General features: G+C 40.3%; 1 protein-coding gene across 3 annotated transcripts; it reads right to left on the reverse strand.

The window, feature by feature from the left end:
* Nucleotides 1–350: 350 nt before the first annotated feature.
* On the reverse strand, nt 351–18173 carry tango2 (transport and golgi organization 2 homolog (Drosophila)). 3 transcript variants are annotated; one of them, XM_053325296.1, is made up of 9 exons: nt 18062–18173; nt 16956–17055; nt 11534–11622; nt 10028–10147; nt 9819–9936; nt 3790–3857; nt 3460–3610; nt 2221–2325; nt 351–1812 (listed from the first exon to the last, which is right to left on the reverse strand). In XM_053325296.1, exons 2-9 carry the CDS (start codon nt 17009–17011, stop codon nt 1692–1694), a joined length of 828 nt encoding a protein of 275 aa, XP_053181271.1. In that variant the 5' UTR covers nt 17012–17055; nt 18062–18173; the 3' UTR covers nt 351–1691. The 3 variants fall into 3 exon arrangements, with proteins under 3 accessions (XP_053181271.1, XP_053181269.1, XP_053181270.1); XM_053325294.1 differs by having other exon boundaries at nt 3460–3613; XM_053325295.1 differs by having other exon boundaries at nt 3460–3613; nt 17957–18070.
* Between the last annotated feature and the right edge of the window lie 1456 nt (nt 18174–19629).

The following is a 19629-nucleotide window of genomic DNA, read 5'->3' on the forward strand; positions in this document are numbered from 1 at the left end:
CAACAAATCACTAGTAACATTGACCATGCTGGTAACTTTGTATATTATGTTTTCTTATCATTAAAGAAAGCACAGTAGACCCTTTCCACAGCAGACATTTTGACTTGTTATAGCAGTAAAATCACAGGTGTTACCAATTACATTAACAAGCTTCTGGAACCTGAAGCAGTTCAATGAAATTCATCCATAATTAACTTTATTATTTACACATGTGCATTTCCCACTGTGACATGACCAAATGTCGTCTGCGAAAAAGAGAGTAAAGAGTGCAGTCTGCTGAACTCTTTCTTGTGCTACCTAGGACAGCACATAACATTAAGAAAGCTTCAAAAAGTGATAGTGGCTCAAAGTACAGGTCAAAATGTTTTAATCACAACTCACAGGTTTGAGTTCTGCTTTTGTGGGCACCTTAAGAGTGATATGAACTGAGGGAACAGAAGGTTAAGTGCAAACTCACTGCAACACAACTCCTCCACACACAAGACAGTAGAACTATGTGCCTTTTAGTACTGCGTGTATGGAGAGTATAAAAGATAACCATGAACTGATAATACACATCTAATAACTGAACCCCACTTCTCCACTTAAAAGCATTTTTGCTTTTGACCATTGATGTTTGTGGGTAAATGCATAAGACAAAAAATACAGAGAGTAAAATACATCCAGCTTATAGAAAGTCTTCTTGTCTTCTTGATTCGGAGTCGAATGTAGAAACCACCCAACAGGTGCACGTCACATCAGGATATGAAGCGGTTACTAATAAAAATGTCTTTCCTTCCGGTATTTCCACGTGTGTGTCTATCACTAAAACAGTCAGTAGTCATTATCTGGGAAACCAAATGTGAATGCTTGGATAAGATATTTTTATTGTCAAGCAGCAGTAAAATGCATTCATCCTTTCATGGAAGCGGTCAGAGGAACAGTGCCTGACACAGCTTACATTCGATATTCAAAGTCCTGTTGTAACCGCCATTGAGACTGCAGTACTGCTGTGCTGTGCAGGGTTGGGACTTTACCAATTACCTGTAATGGGTTAACAGTAATCAGATATTTAAATAGCTGGCAATTCTAATCTATTAGTTATCCAGATGACACTTATCTAGAAAAATAGTGGTGACCCTATGAATGAATGTGTGAAACAAAATACTTAGCTAGATTGTTACAGTTGTAAATCAGTGCAGCTAAAGGAAGCGATTGTGCGTTTAGTTTATATTCACTACGTATGGATTTTGAAAGGTAAAAAAACCCACACTGATATGAATCAATTTCATTGCATTAAAATAATCTTGTGGATGATTGCAGCTCTAAGCAGGACACTGGTGATCTATCATGGTTTTGATGTATGAAGTGACCCAACCCTGTTGTTCTGTGACATGTACGTAAAATATTTTCCTTCTAAAAAAATCATAAATGTTCTTTGGCAATCTTTTAAATTAGCACACATGTTCAAAAGAGATGCATTTTTAACTTAAATCGAGAATAAGAAATACATCACTGGTGTTAATGAGGCAGCCAGTGCTATCTAGCTGAAGAGTCTTCATGTTCACATAGCTGCTATGTTGAAGTGCAGCTCAAGGAGAGGGTGACTGGGGAGTGGAAGGGGGTGAGGTGGGGTAGGGAGGTAGGGGGGTTGGTGGAAGGAAAAGGGAAGGATGCAGAAAGGCACACAGTGGGTTTCCTCCATCATGTCTTCACGCTTGCAGTTTGAACTGGAAAGAATTGGTGCTCCATTTGCTTGTGTCACAGTTGAGCATGGTGCGCTCCGTGAAGGTCACATTCCCTTCTGCGTCTATCAGGATTACTGTATTGGTCCTGAAGTGGACACAAACAAACAAAAACAAAAAAAAAATCTGATGAATATTTGAGAATGTTTGGAAATATAAAACAGTCACATTCACACATTTTAAGAAATTTGGCCCTTATCTAGAATGAGCAGACGGTAGCAGAAGGTGCTTTGCTTAAAGACCCTTTGAAGATGGTTCTGGCATGGACTGACCCTCTGACCTTTAGGCTACAGGACAGTCTGTGCACTCACTAATCCACCATGGCATCACAGTGCAGATGACCCCCTTTCATTTTCTGGGTGAATTTTTATGTATCAAAACTTCTCTGTTCGCTATGATCCTGTAGGCTAGCACTGCCCTGTCAGTTGCCTCAGGTGGAGACAAACACTGGGGAGATAGTGGAGAGAGATTTGGTGTGTAGGTGCAGGACACGGACCTTGTACCATAATGAGGAGAGCGAACACACACCGCTGACAGAGCCTGGATCATAGGCTGACTGTAACCATCACCCTGGCTCTCCTGAGCTGGATCAGGTGCGTTCCTGTTAAACAAACATACAACAAACACACTTCTTTAGTATCCTTCATAGTTATGTATGTTTCAGTGTATCATATTTAAGTCGGCAATCCCATTAACCTCATTTAGTCACAGTAACATAGAAACAACACCAGCACACACGGTTTCTCAGCCTGGTTTATAAGTCACACCACTTTTTCGGGGGTGTTTCTGATTACAAACTTTATATGATAAAGACTTTCTTGCAAAGTTTTTCTTGGCTCACATCTTACTTCAAAATGTTTTTGAAAATATTTCAAGTGAGAAATAAGCCATGCAGTTGCAGGGTCTTGTTTTTCCTTTATACATAGGAAGCTAGTTAACCAGTTTCTTCATGCAGGTTGAGAGATTGAAGGAGTGGAAAGACTCCTAGATGCAGCTGATTATTTTTCAGCTCAAGTCTACTGCGTGCTTATCTCTCTCAGCAAAAACATAACTCAAAAAAAATCTTTTGCAGCTCTGTGCTCAGAGTTGCTTAATAGGGAATTGAAGTATCACAGCCTGGGTCAAATATTTTGTAGTTTTTGGCTGCCGTTTGTTTCAGTTATGATTACTTTTTACAAAAACATCCTCATGTTGGTTATCAGGACCAAAGACAGCATTGCAGTGGAGTGCAATGAGTGACCACACACTGCAAAAACACCACTGATCAGACAGATTTTAGACAAATCCTCAGTTTAACCCAAATACTTTATCTACACCACTTATTTGTGAGTGAAAACAAAGCACATTAAACACAGAAAAAGCTGCATATGCAGAGTGCATTGTCTTTCCCTTACAATTATTTTTATGGGTAGGAATAACCTAGTAGCATAACAAATCATTATGCTGAAGTTCCTGTGTTATAAAGAGGGATCAACACTGGGTGCAGCTAAAAATGACAAGCCATCACAACAGCTCAGTCAGAGCCCTGACACAGAATCTATAATCCCTGGCATGTTGCAGGGCTTCTGTCCAGCTCTGCGTACCCCGAATCAGTCACAGTATTAACCCCATACACAGCAAGCAACTTGGAAAAATGCCACATGTACATTTAAATACTTATTCAAAAATCATTTCTAAACACAAATTTAGATCAAACGGGTTGTTATGATGCTGCAGATTTGTATTTATCACTCACAGTTCCTCATTATTGAGGACGTTGAGCAGCTCTTGCACCAGTCCATCTCCAGACAGGGACTGGTCACTGACGATGCTGGTGAACTGGCGCTTGCCTTGCATCAGTTTCTTCCATGGTGTGTCCAGCAGTGAATTACTCAAGCCATAGATTCCTGCTAAAGGAGGAGACATGAATAAGCACAAGCAAAACATATGGACACACAGACCAATATATACTCTATGCCATCCAGTAAATAGAACTATATTAACATGGAAATGAATGGGCCATGGGCCGAGGAGAGGCAAATGTGAAGTGAACGGTTTCTACAGCAACCATATTAAAAACACAGACCTGGGTTTAGACGGATGGGTTCAGCGCTGCCTCTGTTTCCATAGTAACACACAATATCTTGTTTGGCTCTACATGGGACACAGTGAAGATGGAAAATTAGAGATTGTACTTAGTGGTGATTAAACTTTGTGTGTCTAATGAGGGCTGTGTCAAGAGTCATCATTTTTCCATATTTTTGAAATAAACGCAAACACAGCAAATATGATGTTCAAAGAGGCACTCCTGAGGGAATCATGTCAAAATGAACGCTCAGGGTCAAAAAAATATATCAACAGTGCACCATATTGTATTCTTTAATGATTGATTTTTTTTTTTTTGAGTTCTGGAAAATAGGTGTTAAGAAACCGATTTCATTTGTAGAGGCAATTCAAATGGGAAAATACCCAAGACCATAGTTAATTGCATCATTTAAATCTTATCCTAAAGGAACAACTGGGTAAAATTAAGGCTTCAATATACAAATGAGTGCTGCAAACACCTTTGACGACCACAAAACCATTTAGTTACGGTGTTAGATCTCTTTGCAAAGTCCTCAGTTAGAGGGAATTTATTCAGTCTGAAAAATCTATCTGACATCAAGGGCATCTGTGACGGCTTTGGTACAGGAGAGTGAATAATAAATTATGACCAAATCCTTTGAACCAGCGAGGGGAATGAATTTTTTGATGTCAATTTTATGACAGCCATACCAGTGGCATCAGTCAATCTGAAATGTGGTGCAACACTGCTTCAACATCTAGCTTGGAAAGTTTCCCAGTCAAGAGCTGGCAAGATAGGAATGGAATATGCTGCTGCGACACAATTTATTGGACGGTTTTAAGAGCCAAGAATACAAATTGGGCAAAAAGACGTATAGCCTGGATCTATTCCATGAATCACTATTAACAGATGATGTTGCTATGTAGCCTCTTAACAAACATATCTAAGTTATCTGACATTTTGAACTGATTTTTGTGACTTTTTTTCTAGAAAACAGAATCTCGCCTAAAAGTTGGCGATGAAATGAAATGAAATATGAGACTGTATGACGCAACTGGACAAGTATCAGTACTAGACAATAAACATACAAGACAATAAACAGGTTTAATCAGAATCATCTCGTCTGATAAGTCTGTTTGTTATGCTTCCTTATAATTCATACCATGCCTCCTGAGGGACATTCTTTTTTCTTTTCAATTTCAGTACACTATTAAAGATGAGCAAGTCTCACTCACTCAAATTTCCATTTGCTACAAATGATTAGTTATAACTGTGTTGACACTGTGCTGAGGCCTTGTTCCGTCCGCGCTGGAGCTCCTCTGTCTTGTGTAAATTTCCTGAGAGTTATGTGTCCGAGCAGCTGAAAGACAATCCTGAAAGCTCTGCGTTGACATTACATTATCTCTCAGACAACAACAAATCAGAGCTCTTAATATTGCTCCCAGACTTGTACCCAAAAACCCAGCTAGATTGTCTGAATTAAACAAACACTCTGTCTATGTTCCCAGGGTTACTATGAGCGCAGCATATTGGCCAATGTTGACACGGGCGAAAGCAGTCAACACTCATATATGCATGAATGGGAAACCAGACTGCACTGTGCGCTGACAGGAGTAGGTGGAATCTGTAAAGCATTCACCTGTTGTCAGTTCTGCTCGGGGCAAACACGATGTTTAAAATACTACTTTGATTTCGGTATTGCCGCCTGAGCTCAACAAAACCCAGAGAGGCCTTGTGTCAATGCACACACTTTGCCTGATATGCATCAAATTGATCGTGGTGGTGTCAGGTGGAGGAATTGTGGAGATATAGCTCTATTTCTCCTATTTGAAGCTGGCAAGAATATTGAGAGTCCCATCAGGTGCGCTGCGGGGTTGATATGGGCTGAGATGAGGGAACAGCGGGAGGTCAAGGCCACTGGGCAGAGACAGAACGAGGAGGGAAGTGTGAAAACAGGCTTTTTTAGATCTCAGTCAGGGAGGTAATCAGTATGCTGCCTGGGAGACGTTCTAATGAAGAGTCCTCTATACTGAAGCTGCAGAGCTGTTTCCCTATCGCCAGCTGTGGTGGAGTTGCCTGGAGATGGTTGGATGAGCTTTCAACATTATCGGTTCGGAATGTAGATGTACTCTCAGGTACTCTCCATCTCCTGTCTCACACGTCTGAGCGTGCACACCCGTACATGGAAACATAAAGCAATTGCACTAGGGAAAAAAGGAATCACTTCTACTAACATATCCATGTGATAAAATGGGCCCTGTTCACACCTGTCCACATTTCTTTGCTGCCCATGCCATTTCTGCTAGAAGGTCAAAGGTTGTTTTTAGTGTGGGCGAAAGAGCTAAGAGCTAATGATCATGTTTCAAGAACTAATATACATGTATGGGATGTCCAACTGTTCAGATGACTCCAACCACGAACATCTGTGCTCATCTCCATTTTTTTGACTGCTGGCACGCTTTTACCAAAACAACCACCACATCCTGCATTGATGACGTATTTTTCTGTTACATCCTTGCCAGGGATGCATTAGCATTTACACTACAAAAGATATGTGGTGAAAATGCGTCCCAGACCACCTCTGCAAGTGGTTTAAGGGATCAGATCACTTGGTGGTTGTGATGTTCGCTTGTGATCGGATGCCAGGTGTAAACAGGACCATGGATATCATATCACGTGGATTCAACATCAGCCCTTGTGCGTTAATCCAACGTGAGTTTATAGTAATGGCAGAATAGAATTATATCCTTCATAACACCTGGTCTAGACAAATTAGTCAACATGGAATCAGACAGTTTTTCATGGCAAGATGAATGCAGGACAAATGTAATGAGATCTCTCTGATATAAAATATGACTCCATACTAACAACTACAGCCAAAATCAACATTATTTACATTTTTGTGGCAATTTTTGGACATCTGGGTCCACTTAACGAACAAGGCAGCACTACAGTATATTTTGGCTATTTACTGAATTGAGAATATCATGTTCTACTCTATAAATAGAGGATGTGTTTTCCCCCCACAGGTAACTATGCAAGTTTTTGGAGGAGACAACTATTTGGAGTTGTTCCTCATCAAAATGTTCAGAGTTCACCCCTGATACTCTGGAATGTGCGTATCTACTGCACCACTGTTTTCCTCTTTCAGCTCCAACAAGTTTCTGCCAAGAACTACAACACATGGTTTGAGGCCATATAACTGAACCACTTTCTAGAGTTGTTTTTGTAAAACAGCCACACTCCGCTTGACTGAAAATGTATTAAGCGAGGCATTTCTTTGCGGGGAGACATCAGAGGAGATATTCATTAAAATTGATAATCTCTGGGCATTGACTTTAAAGCGGGAGTGACATAAAGTGGGATCAAAAACCAAAGCTATAGGAAAGTCAGATGAAATGTTGGATGTGGAGCCTTGAGAGCATCACGCAGGGAATATCTGAGATCAAAATTGAAATATACATGGAATTAGCTCCGCTGAGGCAAAGCTCTGCGCGATGTTCTGGGACACCCATTGCTGCCACTGACCAAATCACTTGCATGTCGAACGCAACATGATTATAGATTATTAATCAAGGCGGCGGTAGTTTAACAAGCAAAATGAGCAACATATGAATCACGGCCAGACTGAGATGTTTGAATGCCTGCCTGCTCCTCCGAGTTGTGAGTTAAGCGTACACCTTTCTCTCACATGCATTTCAATGAAGGTGATCACACACACTCTTGAAAACCGGGGGAAGACAGAGAATGCTTTAAAATGGCTGGCATATCTCGTCCCTCTCTGCCGCCACATCATAAATCGCGTCTCTGGTTAGAGATGAATGAGAAATCCTCTAATTGTAATACAGAGCTACTCTCTATCCACCAGATGTAGTTATTGATTTGAGAGAAGCCAGACGCCTTATTTCCTCTGAGCTGGTGGACACACTAGAGTGGAAAACCAATAGGCTTGTAATGATGGTGTTTATTAAAAAGGATGCATTGTGCTCGCTTTGTGTCACTGTGTGTCATCTCTATCTGCAGAGAAAGGACTCCCATCAGACGAGCATTTGAGGAGGAAAAACATATACATTATTTTCAAAGCAAAAGGCTTTGTTGAGTGATTTCAGTCCCAGATGACAGGCCGGTAAAAGCGGAGGACATAGAATATCATCACAACATAAATACACACTGCTGGTGTGTCATGAACATGAGATGGCACCTTATTCTTTCATTAAAAGGAATGGCATTGGGGCAGTGCGACAGCTCCCTGTCTAATAAGATCTAACAACGACACTTGCACATCCTGACATCTGTAGTCTATGAAAAATGACAGCTGAGTCATCTGCTGCTATGATGTGTTTAGTTCTGTGTGAAAAGAGAAGAAGGGTTTTCAAATCATTTTGATACTTCTCAAGTGAAATGGCTATTTTGTGCTGATGTTAAATACCTGAGGGGCAACTCAAGAATCCAAGAAACACAGCTTAGCTACAGTAACTAGGCACAACAGGCCTTAGAAGCTTTGGTTTCTACACATGTGGAGGCAGTGTATAAGGGATTGGGAAGAGCGAGATTCTGCATTCACAGAGTTTGACTGATGCCACTGATATGAAAAAAAACATATTAAAAGACATTAAAAACAACCTCCCTTTCTGGTTCAAAGGATTTGGAACCTCTAAGACTGCTAAGCAGCCAAACAGGGTTGGGTTGGGTTGGTATGAAATGGAGTAACGAGCTCAATAGTTGAATACAGAAATAGTGTTTCTATATGTTCACGTCTTATATATGGACCATCGGCTGGCAAGGACGTTGACATTTTGCATTATATTATTTATGTAGCCAATAAGTGCTTATTTAGCCTTTTTTTCATGGTTTTTGATTAAAACAAACCCGCTTGAAACATTAAAATGTCAGCCACTGACATTGTGTTTTCAGCCAACTCATGGAGCTAATGTTAGCTTAATTAGCTTGCTGCAGCTGACAAAATCTGCTGACAGTCATTTCAGCAGGTAAACTCTATAGCCTGTGATGTCTATCTCCTCACGGATGCATTGTTTTAAAAGATGCTGTAAGAAAACACAGCGGAGCAGTAGTTGAGGGGAAGGGAGCTCCACAAAAAGGTAAATACAAGTTCTTCCAACACACAACCAACTCAGCACAGTTCAATTCTACAGTAAATTTGATCAATTAAACTGCATCATATTCATCGCAATGGATGTAGACAGCAATACTTAGCCGACATCACATTTTGAAAAATTTGATCTTCGTACAAGAGAAAATCTACATATATTTTGAAAGCAAGGCTAAACAATGTGGAGGAAAAGGCGTAGAAGCTTAAGAAAATCCCTTTTGAGAGGAGATCCTGCTTGAGGCCACGTTACCAGGATACACGGTTCATGACACCAAAATCCACAATGGAAACGGCAGGGACTACAGTGTAGTGGGGGGGGGGGGGGGGGTTGAAGCTGAACCTTCAACCTCTCTCTGGCAGAAACTGAGACCTGTCTCCATGCCAATTGTCTACAGGGGCCTCCACCATGACAGCTATCTTGGTCTGCACTGTGATCCCTCTTTGATTTTTCTGTCTTCCCTTAGTTACCAAAATCCAGTCAAGTCAGGCTGGTGGAGAAGGCAAAGTGAAAAAAAAAAACCCTCATTATTTTTAATGCTGTCTAGATGTAAAAACCTTGAAATATGAACAGGTGTTCACTTAGAATTTTAATGCTGGTTCTCTCTCGGCTAAGCATCTGAGATTTCTGTTCAGTTCTGCCTGCTTGGCGCTCTAGAGATGAAGACGCAACATTTGCAGTCTCATTCCAAGATAAGACCTGAACACAAAGCAGCTGAGTTACAACCCAATTTTAAACAAGTCTCAAAAAAATCTCAGTGTTAAATTCCCTCAGTGTGTAAGAATGTCAATGTCTCTGGTATGCAGACCTGAAGAAGTCACATCATGACACACACAACGCGTAATAAAGAACATGTCTTCTAATCAGACATATTACATGTTTCTGACAATACTTTCTGGAATCAAATTCATCAAGTTAAATTTCACCACACCTTTTACTCACTTGAACTCTGCTGTGATGAGGTTGAAGCCATTGTACAGGTGGCTTTCTGATGACACCTTCTTCAGGTAGGAGTAGCTGTCCACATCCTTATCCATTAGGTAATTGGATACCAGGAAACCTGCACAACGGTGAAAATAAATAAAATAAATGCTTCTTAAAATGATGCACTCTATGAAACTGCAAATAAAACCTGCTTACAGCTGACTAACCTCGTCCTTGTGCGTCTGGGTTAGGACGTCCTTCCATGTAGTTTGTAATTGCGGCCAGCTTGCCTCTCTTGCTGATCCCCAGCCATGATCCTCCTTCCTTCCCATATTCCAGGTCCAGGCCTGGTTAATAGTATAGTTGTGAAAGAAAGTTCATTAAACCCAGCATTAATGGCAATCATACTTCCTTTTGGGGCTAAAAATAGTGTCCATATGCTGTTAGTTGTATTCAATAAATCACTCTAATGATGAAAAAAGCCTCTCAGCTACAGCATAACAATATATCAAAGGAAGAAGACACAACTTTCAAAGTGTGAGATGAACAATAGCTTTTTAATTTATTTTGCACAACTCCCAAACGGCCTTAATTATCCCATCATTTCCTAAAAACGTCCACAAAAAAAAACCTAGAGAAAGGAAGTAATTAAACATTTCTATAATGGTAATCTGACACATCATCACAAATTAAGAAATTACAAATGAGTGAGAGTACCTGGTATATAAGGAGACTATACACTTAAATGTCTTCTGATTGGACTGCCCTCGAGTATCAGCTTTAGCAATAATGAAAAATTCAATAGATCAATAACTCCACTGTTTTCTCTCTACATTCCTCTTAGTCACATGTCGAAAAAAAAAAGAGAAGTGCCCTGCCAGTCTACTGCACTTCCTGGTGATCAATAAAGACAGGTCCACTTACACTGACAGTGACCAAGAGAGCCAAACGATCTTATTCCACTAGAGGTGCGTGGAAGGCTAGCCTGATCCCACAGGGAGCTATAGCTTACTTCCCCCTCTCGTCATGCTATGTCTCCTTCAGGAGGCCCCTGCTTCCGCCCTCCCCCGAGCCCCACAGATAAGGCAGAGCCATTTATTCCTGTCACATCGCATAAAAGCAGCCATCAATTAAGGGCCCACTACTGGAGTCCTGACCCCTCTATTACAGAGGGGCGAAGGAGACTGATGAACAACGAGGCTATCTCTGCGTTTCCTCCTTGGGAAGAAGAGGAAAAAAATATATAAAGGATGATTGATTTCCTTTGCTTGGCTATAATGTGTATTGGACATTAGTCAATTAAATATAGTTTACTGCGGGTGTGGATGTCCTGTGACAGAGTGGAGGAGAATTGGATTCTGGAGGTGAACGAGACACATTTTTTTCCCCCTTGATTATCAAAAGCCATTTAGCCTCCAATAAAACTGCACTTTTAAAATCTCACACACACTATGAGCCACAACAGTTTCGTTTGTCTCGATAGAACAAAAACTGTTAAAGCTTCAACGCCTAATGTTATCTGCTGCCTGATTGATTTGTCTGAACTGTCTTGGCCAGATCTCTCTCTGCAAATGAGCTTTTAAACCACAGTGGGCCAAACAGACAGAAAGCCTGTGAAACACAACTAAGAGGTCTGACTTGCTTGATGTTCACTTTGTTATTTGGTCTGTGTTATTTACAACAAAAAAAAAAGTGTGTGAGGTCAAAAGCTGGGCTCGGATGTAAAGACTTACCGCTGAGAATCTCGCTGTTGGTCCCCCAGAAGTCTGCAGCTTTGGACGGCCTGTTGTAGAACTCATCTCTGTTTGCAGCCAAAATTAGCCTGAGGAGAGAGGGAGAGAGGGAGAGAGAGAGAGAGAGAGAGAGAGAGAGAGAGAGAGAGAGAGAGAGAGAGAGAGAGAGAGAGAGAGAGAGAGAGAGAGAGAGACAGAGAGAAACAGAGAGAGAGAGAGAGAGAGAGAGAGAGAGAGAGAGAGAGAGAGAGACAGACAGACACAGAGAGTGTGAGAGAGAGACAGAAGAGAGAGAGAGAGAGAGAGAGAGAGAGAGAGAGAGAGAGAGAGAGAGAGAGAGAGAGAGAGAGAGAGAGAGAGAGAGAGAGTCTTAGCATGTCTTTCTTATTTTTGTTCATTCACAGTCTTTAGTTGTTGTTGACGTGAACCAATGAGGCATTACAGAGAGCCGTCATTGGCCGCGGCAGTGAATCCATCATCATCAGCTCGTTCATCACCGTGGATACATGATATTCCATCAACTTTATCTTCTTCCTCACCTGGCAGCTCATCATATGATTTTTCTAAATCATTCACAGGTCATGAGAACATCTCACTCTCAGTTATGTTATCTCTTGTACACCTTCTAAATAGTCTAAGAATATAAATTGTGCTCTCTGTTGTCAGGTAAATGTAAACTGAAAGTAATCAATCACGCTTTCTCCAATGTTTCTTCAATAAAATAACAATCTCTACAACGCTGAACGCAATTTAACAGTAGATCTTTATCTTGCCTGTGATTCAAACAGGTGATCTTTACACTAAGGAGGTAGTGGACCGTTGCCTGGACACAGTGTTTTTCACAGGTTTTCCACCTTAATAAAGACTTCAGCTGTATCCAGAAGACTTTGAGTACAGTATTTTTTTTTTTTTTTTTTTTTACAAATTGATTGAGCGGAATACAGACTGAGAATACAAAAGTTCAAGGTTATGAGGAGGAGGAGGAGGAGTAGGAGGATGTCCTTTGATGATGACCAAAGGAAAGAGGTTCAAAAGCAAAGAGACAGTAAAAAGGACACGCCACAATGAAAGTAACAGCCAGCCAGAACTTGTGATCCAAGTTCACCAGACTGTGTGTACTAGCTGTGCCGGTATGACGCATCATCTCGGTGCAATTACACTGTTTTTTTGGATGTTTTACACATACTTTGAATTAGTATGACACTCTCCAGAGTATAGCCGAATATTTTATTATTTTATTTTTTTAAAAACACCTTTTTCTTTCTTTCAGACAGCCATTGGTTAATTTGGTTAATTAATTTAGGTATACCGTAAAATCTGATTAAAGACAGGAGTGTAGATTGTAACTATCACTCTGGTTGGAAATGAATCTCATGTTTGTCTCATTGCATCAAATCCCATAAATACCCATAAATAACAAAACATTTTAATGGAACAGTGAAGCCAGAAAAACATGGAGTCTTGAGTTTTTCTCTATTGTAGCTTGAATAACAAGTTGGAACAAGCCGTTGGAGAACATATGATACTGTTCACTATTTCTAAATCCATTTAAAAAGGGAAAATGGATATTAAGGGGTTCAAATTCATTTCAATAACAAGTTTTGCATACATTTTTGTTACATTCACCTCATTTTGCAAAGCGACCTGTGCCTGCCTCGCGTCAGTAACCTTTGCAGGTGTTTTATCCAACTCTCCATCTGTGCTTATTGCCACGGCGACGCTACAACACAAGCATTTGCTTCTACAAACGAGAATCAACAGCCTGAACAAGAGTGTGGTCTGATTTACAATAAATTTCCATGAATGACACTCTGTAGTCTGACAGGCTATCAGATAAGCACTGAACTATACTCTGACCTGCATTATTACTCAATGGTCCAGGGTGCCGCTGAGTAATGTAGCAGAAGTACTCATAGCCGTTAACAATTAGAAACTGGCGTGTGCCTAATGTGAAACCAGCCAATACTTTACTAGCAGGTCATTATTGTCTTTTAATGGCTGTACAGTATATCCTCTCTCAGCGTATATTACCCACTTCTCACATACTACATCGACACACATGCACAGAACCGTTCATACCAGCTTATCTGCGCTGTTCAGCAGTTATGAAACACAGGAAACAATTATTCCATTGCTCAGGGGAAAAGATGACCTCTCACTATAGCACCATTTGAATTCTGTAAACATGAATTGTAAAGAGTTTCAGCACAGATTCACTTTGTAGACTGATGCAATCGACATACTAACACATCGCACCATTACATCACCATTACTAATCATTGTACAGTCATAGGAATACGGATATGGATTTAAACTGCAGAAAAGGGCCACTGAAATGTATTGACCGCTTGACAGCTGTATGTTTCCTGTGAGCTTGGCAGTAGTTGTCCCTCTATTAATCTTGCAGTATGCAATCGTGGATGCTGTTAAGAGCAAACCGATAAAACCAAACTGACCTAATAGGGGTTGACCTCCGTACATCAAAGGCTAATGATAGCGTCACGTGTTCTCGTGGCCATGTGTGAGCCGCTGCTGCTGCTGAGAATGTAGCTAACACTAATGATGCTACAGAAGAGAGCATCTGCTGTCTGATCCTGAGGGGGAAATCACAATGCAAACAGCTATGATCACAGTACCAGCCAGCTGCATCGTGTAGAGGGGGGGGGGGGGGCATATTGGGGAGAAGAGAGGTATCAAAGCTGTTTGTGTCTTTTGCTGTTACTCTGTATTCTTTTTCTATTTGTTTGCAGACTTGGTGTTGGCATTTAAGAATTACTGTGGTCCCCATAGGGTAATCTCTAATTCATCTATTGAGTCCCTGACCTTTCATGCTGCATTACTGACCAGGCAAACTTCACTATTGATAAACCACTTGATCAACAACAAGGTACCCCTGGCTTTTCTCTGGAGCTACCATTAGTCTGAGATTTCTACTTGTGCAGAAACAAACAGTCTACAGCCACGCTAGTAGCTCTGTTAGGCTGCACTTTGGCACACAGCATGCTTTCAGCTAAACGGTAATGGCAGCATATTAACATACTGATGTTAACCATCACCATTTTAGCCAAGCATCTGATATGCTAACTTTTGCTGATTAGCACTTAATACACAGTACAGCAGAGGATGATGGGTAAGCCATTATGTGGAACATCAATGTTTTTACCAAATGACTTGGTAAAACTGTAGAACAGAACATTCTCTTCTTTACCTCTTTGTTGCTACACTGCTGTTTGTGTGTTTCCACCTCAGCTTAAAGCTTCAAGAGGCACACTTGACAACCTTGGGACAGGATGATATAAAGAACACTGCAGCATTGTCATCGTATGACAGCAGTGATGACTACAACTGAAACTGAAAAGATGTGTTCACTCACAACCAGAAATGTCAACCTCATGGTGGTGCTGGAGAAAAAAGAGGGGGGGGATTACAACATCTGTAGGGTTCATCCTCTGGGGACCGCGAACATCTGTGCAGAATTTTGTGGCAATTCATTAGATATGTGTTGAAATATTCTAGTCTGGACCAAAGTGGTGGACTGATTGACCAACAGACTGACATTGTTGTACTGATGAAATATCAAAATTTAACTGGCAAGCTGCTATGAAATATATTGAGCATATTTATCCTTCCAAGAGGATCAACCCTTAAAGCTTCAGACACTCCATAAGCTTTACTTGTGTGCCACCATTGGACAAAAATGCCTATTTACAAGAGGATAAACATTTCCAGTCCAACCATTGCCAAGGCTCCATGAATGGCAAAACAGTGAGTGTGCTGCTTTTTTTAGTCCATCGCTTTCATCTTGTTGGATGCAATGAGCACAGTCACCTCTATGGACTGCTGGTGGAGCTGTAGATTCTTAAATGACAGTAACTTTCCTAATGGGAGGTGTTATAATTACAGGTCAGATCTACATATATATTTGAGTGCAGAACTGAGCAGCTGAAAAATTTTTTTTTTAAAGAAAAAGACTAGAAATTGAGTTTTGAAATACAGAAATCAGTTTGGTAATCACTGAGTCATTTGTGCTGAACATGAACCCATTTAACCCCTGCAGATATATTCCTGTCATTTTGTGATGAGGGAATGTAATAATTGTGCTTAATGGAACTTAAACTTTAATCTCGCCTTTCAACCCAATTTCTAGTATGCTGCAGTCTTTGTGATTTACACCTCACTGCAGCGTAAGTAAACTATGTCTGCAACTAGCGGCCCATGTCTGCTATATATAGTTAGCAGTGATGTAACCGCATTAGGACACAGTACGTTTCACCTTTCCCCAGGTTCAGGTCTGAGTCAGTACTCATAACAAACCTCTGCTGTGATCTGCTTGGGAGGGGTCAGTCTCCCAGAGGGAAGGACAGAGATGGACTATGGCCAGGTAGAATGCTCGCTCTCAGGCTCTGGGGGATTATAATAAGCTGGACTACCGTAACTCACATTGACTGCTCGTAGTGCACTGGTCTGTGTCAACTCAAAAAAAGTTAGTACGTACTGCTGGGTAGGGCATAAAAATTCATCCAGCACTTTAAAGAGGAAGATTTGAGCAAAATGATGTGACATATATTTTACAATAATTATAATGTTGAAAGTATATGTTTGACCTTGTCTGTACAAAACTGAGGCAAATCATACCTATAAAATCAAATGTCCCTCAGTTTCCCATATTTATAAAATAAGTACAGCATATATTCTCATCCTTTGCTCCCTTGTTACAACATTTCCACATTTTGTTTCCACCTCTGTCCAAAGCTCTGAGGGTCAAACTAGACAACCCTGGATCACATGAAATAAGGAAAAGTGCAGCACTGTCACAGTATGACAGCAGCGATGACAAGACTTGACACTTGACGTTTATTTTATTTGAGTGTGATGTTTTATCAGACAAAAAAAACACCACACTGTATCACATGTGTTTTAGGTACTGTAGCTTCATGCTCCAAGACTTCATTGATGCTACATGATGATAATTCTGATTGAAATACCAACACACAAACTCAGCATAGTCGTTTTCCTTTCTTTTTACAGCTGCACTATTAGCCTGCATTAAAAAATAAATATAAAATATACATACATTTCCTGCACATTTCACAAAATCTAAACATACATAACATAGGTGGCTTAAGAAAAATAGCCATGTCTTTTAAAGATAAACCAATTGGTGGGCACAGTACTAGTTTTAATAGTAGTATCCCACTACGGCTGTTAATGAATAAAAACATTTCTGCATGTGATGCATTTCATGATTTTTCTGGCGCATGATGTATTTTTGTGACATCATAATTTTCGTGCCAATCCTCTGCTTAAGTGGTCCTTCTTCCTATGCTGCATGGCTGCCAACTAAATCAGCTTTCTAATATAGCACTAACGCAGCATTCAACACAGTTAGTACCATTATTTAAAGAAAAAGAAATTACTCTACCTGTAGGCATTTTTGGAAGCAGGCCGGGGGTCAAACTTGAAGAAAATAATACACATGGATGTATTGGGAGGGGGTTGATGACAAGGCTTCACTTAGTCCACTGATAGAGAAAGTAAAACAAACAAAAAAACAAACACATCAGTTGAGTTTTTTAGATTGGTGATTGAGAGTATGGGTGTCTGATTGTCAGTGTGGATATGAAGACATCTGTTATGAAGCAAGATCATGATGACCTGGGACGATTACAGACGCTGTCTGTACACATTGAGCAATATCATACAGATAACAAAGGCTTGACTGTAAGTGTTTACACAGTGTAGTGCAGCTGACCAGAGACTATTACAAATCTTTAGGATACAAAAATACACACCGAGCATTGATTATTTCAGTAAAACATCAACTCTCAAATGGATTTAATCCTTAACTTTTCAAATTAAGTTGAAATATTAACGCACTATACATGCTGAAGGATAGGTAAATAAACCATTCACATTCATGCTGGGTAGCCTTGTGAACAATGCTGAGAAGTTTTACTCATAGAATCAGAGAGTTTTATTATCTTTATCATTCACCATGCTTTAAAGTGTAATGAGGGCAAAGGTAGCAATGAGCTAATCTAATAAAACTCAGACATAATTTGAATCACAATGTCATTCAAGCTGGCGTACTGCAGTCACCTGATACTACTAAACTAATTATTGCCATTAACTGAATGCGTTAACTGCATTTAACAACTGAGTAGCGTTGAAGTAGCTATAAATTATGACCTGCATCAAGTTGAGCTAGCTAATAGCTATGTGGCTACTCCCAAACAAGCAGACTTTCCTTGCATAACCAACCCTAAAACAGTGGTTAGATAATATTTTAACATATGACATTACTAGCATACTTTTGTTCCATCATAACTTGTTAACCCAAGCAATAACAAGCTAACGTTAGCATTGCTACACTCAATAACGGCACTGACAGTGAAACAAACCAAGCTAACTTTAGTGACCTACCTATACTCAGTAATCTGCGACACATTAGGTTGTAAATAATGTTTGTTGAGTTAGATATTTTCTCGCTAACTGTGCTACTGTGTGGTGTTTGCTATTTGTACTCACTGCCTCTTTCCTCTTCATTCGCTGTTGACAGCTAAAAGGAAGTGTTCACATTGAGTAACCTCGATTTGTATCTCGGGTCGTTTCATAATCTTCTACAACGGGTGCTGCGGTGTTAATATCGGTGTGTTTATCCGAATCCCGCCCGTCGTGGTACTACAAATACATGAAACGAGTGCTCCTCTGGCAAGACTGAACTTCTCTCTGATTGGTCAGTCCACAACCAATGTAAAGGTAAACACACTCAGCTCACAGCAAACCGGCGGTGTTGTATTTCCGGTTAGTTCTAACCCAATAAATGATAAAAACATTGACGTTGTAAACAATATGATTAATTAAATTATGTAAAATTATGACTTAGGCTTTACTATTTGAGACAGTGTAAAATGGAATAAACTGATCATTAGTGCTAAGAACATATGGAGGAAAATATGGGCCAAAGTCATCTTTGATTTATGTCTTGCTCATACATGGATTGAGAGCTATAAACCAGTCATCTGAAAGTAGTCCCCAGATTGAGGAACACGATTCAGTGCTGTATTCACCGAGGGTTTAGGACTGAAGTAAAACTAACAGTTTATATTGTCCTATATATATTTTATATTTAACACACAGCACACTGCTCTGACGGATGTTTACAATCTTAAAACAGTCAAATCAAAGCAATAGCTATCTAATTTCTACCTCGCAGATCTTCCTTTAAACACATTAATTTGTTTTCCACTCTGATTACTCTCGCTTTAGCAACACGTTTACTTTGAAAAAAATATTCACTAGACGTTTTCTCTGTATTTGTGCTGACTTGACAATACCACAGTATCAGCATATGCCTCTAGATGTGGCCGAATTTAAAGAAATTGAGGACATGAGGGATGATAAAATAAAATGAAACATAACTGATAAATATGAGTGACAAGCTCATATTATATGTTTTGTGTTATTTCATTGCAATCATAGCCTAAAGCTTTTCACGCAAACAACAATTGCACTGAATGGCGGCCAAATTAGAGTCATGGGAAGCAATAATAAGAGCAAACGACTTCATTTGCGATTCTCCACATAAATCATTAAATCATCAATCAGAAATTTCCTCCAATACTGTGCGAGTGGTGATGGGGCGGAGACAGTAGCTGTGACCGACAGCATGAGAGGGATAAAGGCTGCTCTGCCTTTCATACAAACACAACGTCGCAGTCACTAATTAGCCTCGTCATTATTATTAACGAAAGCCGCTTTGGGCACGAGTTGTAACTTTTTAAATCAGAAAAACGAGACTCCGGTGCGGCGCGTGGCGTGGCGGGAGGCACGCGCACGCAGCAGCTGACAACTACAATCAGAGAGATTTGCTCGGTTGTAACTGCAGCAGTCAAGTTACAGGCTGAACAGCGTTTATTCAGCAGAGCCTCGGACTAACTGCACATCACCCCCGGTCCGGAGAGTCTCTTCGCTCCCCCCTCCAAAAAAACAAACAAACAAGGATGAACAGGAGAAACTGAGGTAATGTCAACACAGCTTTTTATTTTTTATTTTTTTTGGCATTCTCGTGTTGTGTTTATCTTGCGTCAAGTTTT

This window comes from Scomber japonicus, chromosome 9 (assembly GCF_027409825.1).
Source record: "Scomber japonicus isolate fScoJap1 chromosome 9, fScoJap1.pri, whole genome shotgun sequence".
Lineage (NCBI taxonomy): Eukaryota > Metazoa > Chordata > Actinopteri > Scombriformes > Scombridae > Scomber > Scomber japonicus.

Excerpts from the sequence above, each read along its gene's own strand:
- tango2 (XM_053325294.1), bottom strand. The coding sequence starts at position 17,011 with ATGTGTATTATTTTCTTCAAGTTTGACCCCCGGCCTGCTTCCAAAAAT. Across the intron at positions 3,614-3,789 it reads ACCCATCCGTCTAAACCCAG|CAGGAATCTATGGCTTGAGT; the intron begins GTCTGTGTTTTT and ends CTCCTCCTTTAG. Across the intron at positions 1,813-2,220 it reads TCTCCTCATTATGGTACAAG|GACCAATACAGTAATCCTGA; the intron begins GTCCGTGTCCTG and ends TGTCCACTTCAG.